The 3,011-nt window shown below is 35.6% G+C and overlaps 1 protein-coding gene across 1 annotated transcript in view; it reads left to right on the forward strand.

Annotated features, from left to right (window-relative positions):
- Positions 1 to 727: 727 nt before the first annotated feature.
- Positions 728 to 3,011, forward strand: part of FHIP1A (FHF complex subunit HOOK interacting protein 1A) — a gene marked incomplete at its 3' end in the record, with an annotated part of 156,505 nt that continues 154,221 nt past the window's right edge. The window contains exon 1 of the mRNA XM_007951552.2: positions 728 to 832. Coding sequence (XP_007949743.1) covers positions 728 to 832 — 105 coding nt within the window. The remainder of the gene's footprint in view (positions 833 to 3,011) is intronic.

Raw genomic sequence — 3,011 nt, forward strand, 5'->3', positions numbered from 1 at the left:
CACAAAATGACTGAAAATGCTTTTAATTTTTTAATTCTATTATAATAGTCATTGATTGAAAAAAAGAAAAATCAGTAACATTGGACCCAGGAGTCTGGGTACTATTGCATAACCTCCTCAAGTTGCATCAAACCATTTATTTCTGTCACCATTAACTAATGGTTTTCTTGTTACTGAGTGTTTTTAAAATTCTACAAACATTGGTATCATAATTTCTTGTTTGATTACTGACATGTTATGAAGCCTCTTTTGATTTGAACTTACATTAGTACTTTTTTTGTAGAAACTAGATTTGAGTGATTTAGAATAACAGTCTGGGAAGGGGTAGATAGAGGTAGAGTATAAACCCAATAATTGTTTAATTTACGTGTAGACTTTGTAGTGTCATTATAGTTTTGGTAACAAAGTAAGAGAAAATAGGAAAGCCTTTACAAGAAGGAGAAATATCTCTTTTTTTTTTTTTTTAAATTGTGATTTGGGTGAAAGAAAAATATCTGTTTTGTAGATATTTTATTACTTGAGAATCTGTGCTTTGATTTAAATTTAATAGTCAGTGGCCTATTTAATATATGCACTTTTTTTTTTTTGTTATTGTCATTCCAGGTTTCTGAAGGTGACAGTGAAAAGTGAAGAAGTTATATTTCTAATGTGATACTTGAAAGTTGACTGATTACCTAATTTTCATGAAAATTAAATATGACTTAGAAGAATTAATTTATGAAGGTTTATGATGACATCGATTGCCACAGAAAGCAGACTCCAGCAGGCTGTGAGCCTGCAGGGAGTTGACCCAGAAACATGTATGATTGTATTTCAAAACCACTGGGCACAGGTAAGATATGAGTTTTGTCTCCTCTGCTGGTTTGAGTAACCCTGGGGGCCTTCATCACACTGAACCAGGGTGTCCTACCTCTGTGACAGGTAACTAGACTTCCAGAAACTCAAGGAGGGGAACCCTTTCTAGGGTGGAGAAAAGCAACTTTCTCTTCTTCCATTCCTAGAATAGATATCCGGATTGAAAACAACAACAACGTTGTTTTCATAAAAGCAATTATGGGATATATATGTTCCTCTGATAGTTTTAGAAGAACTGTTATTGGCCTTAAAGTAACTTTACATCACTTGGAAATGTATTTGACCATAACCACATTCTCTCTCTTTCCTCCTCTCTGCTGATTTCCATGCTAGCCTTTAAACACTAATAATATAAAAATATACATTTATGAAATGTTTACCAAGTACTGTGCTGAGTACTTAAAATGCCTTATATCATTTAATCTTCTCCACAGACCCATAAGTTTTTAGCATAATCATTTTACCAATGAGGGGATGAAAAATTACAGAAGTTAAGTAGCTTGTTTCAGGTTATACAGCCAGTGAGTTACCAAGCCAGTAGTTACAACCTTGGACCCTTGACTCTTAAGATCCATTCATGCATTGACCACTGTGCCTTACCATTTTTGGGCTGGTGGTCCCTGTGTAAATTTAAGGAAAGAAGATGCCTGGCTATATCTGAATGTATTTCTTTCCCATTACAAACTTGATTATAAAAGTTTTAATTTTATTTTGATTTCAATTTCTTTGTGACTCTTCTCTGATCTGCTTGTGTAGCTAATTAAGATTTAAATGTTGAGAAAAATCTTACCAGTCAACCCCTTTCTTCATGGAGTTTACAAGTAGTAAAAAAAAAAAAACGCATTCTTTACTTCTTGTCCAACATTACACTCCCCAGGTAAGCTGGTAAGTGACTATTTATGTGACAGTTTTTTCATGACTACCCAGTTCCTTCCTGTGGCGGGAAACAGCACGTGGCTTAAAGCACTGAGCCTGTAAATCACAGCAATTATAGAGGACACAGTTTAGATCAAAACTGAACAAAATCAATTCTGCCTCTGGGTTGTTTACACTTTATAGTTTCTTATCTCTATCCATTATAAAGCTTCCAAGATTTTTTGTGCATTTCCTATTCTCTGACTTTGCAGATCTCAATAGTTGCCCTGGACATTAAGAGCACATCTGATTTAGCAATAGGAAGAAAGTTATCCAGGAGTTTTTCAGGTAACTAGAGTAATTACCCTTAGTTTTGTACTTTTGTAAGTATTTTAAAGCAGTGGTTCTAGAGTAGGGTAGGGATCCCCAAAAGGATATGCTCAATAGACCACTGGATGTGGGAAGAATATTTAAGAAGACCTATTTCTGTCTTTTTATCTTATCTTTTAAAATTTTCTATTTTGTGTTCATAATATACATAACATTCATATTAATACATGTTTATTAATTTATTTGTAAATAAATATACAAATACTGGAAATAAGTGCTTTTTTTAAAAAAAAAAACTGATAGAACTTTAATCAGAGGTTTTGAATTGAGAATATTTTCTGTCTAGTCACTTTGCTTAGGAGCTCTGGTAGCATAGTGGCTAAGACACTTGCCTGCTAACCAGACAGTTGGCGGTTCAAACCCACCAGCCACTCCTCGGAAGGAAGGTTGGGCAATCCTACTTCCATACTGATACTGCCTCGGAAACCCAAGGAGGGGTCGCTATGAGTTGGGGCCGACTCGACGGCACATAACAACAACAGGGAGTCACTTTGCTTGGTTGATGAAGTCTGTCATTCTAATATGCATCCTTTGCTCCGAGTCTTCATTTGGTTTATTTCTTTATGTATAATACCTTCTGATTGCTATAATTCCTGCTGGGCTATGACATAATCTATTTAGTATTTTGTATCACCCTTCAAACGCGTGAATTATCATCAACCTCTTGATTATATATAGGAAGGTCATCTGCCCTGTCCAATTCTTTCCTGGGCAAATTTTTTTCTAAAGCTCTTGAAGTGGCTTAAGAGTACCCTTGTCTCCATCTTTGGGAGTATGCAGATATTGGTCTTAGGATTATTTATTTCTATACCCAATGTGGGGAGCTCTGGTAGCATAGTGGCTAAAGCACTTGACTGCTAACCAGAAGGCTGGCAGTTCAAACCCACCAGCCACTCCTCGGAAGGAAGGTT

Source organism: Orycteropus afer, unplaced genomic scaffold, assembly GCF_000298275.1.
Source record: "Orycteropus afer afer isolate SDZICR_OR568_19922 unplaced genomic scaffold, OryAfe1.0 scaffold00297, whole genome shotgun sequence".
Lineage (NCBI taxonomy): Eukaryota > Metazoa > Chordata > Mammalia > Tubulidentata > Orycteropodidae > Orycteropus > Orycteropus afer.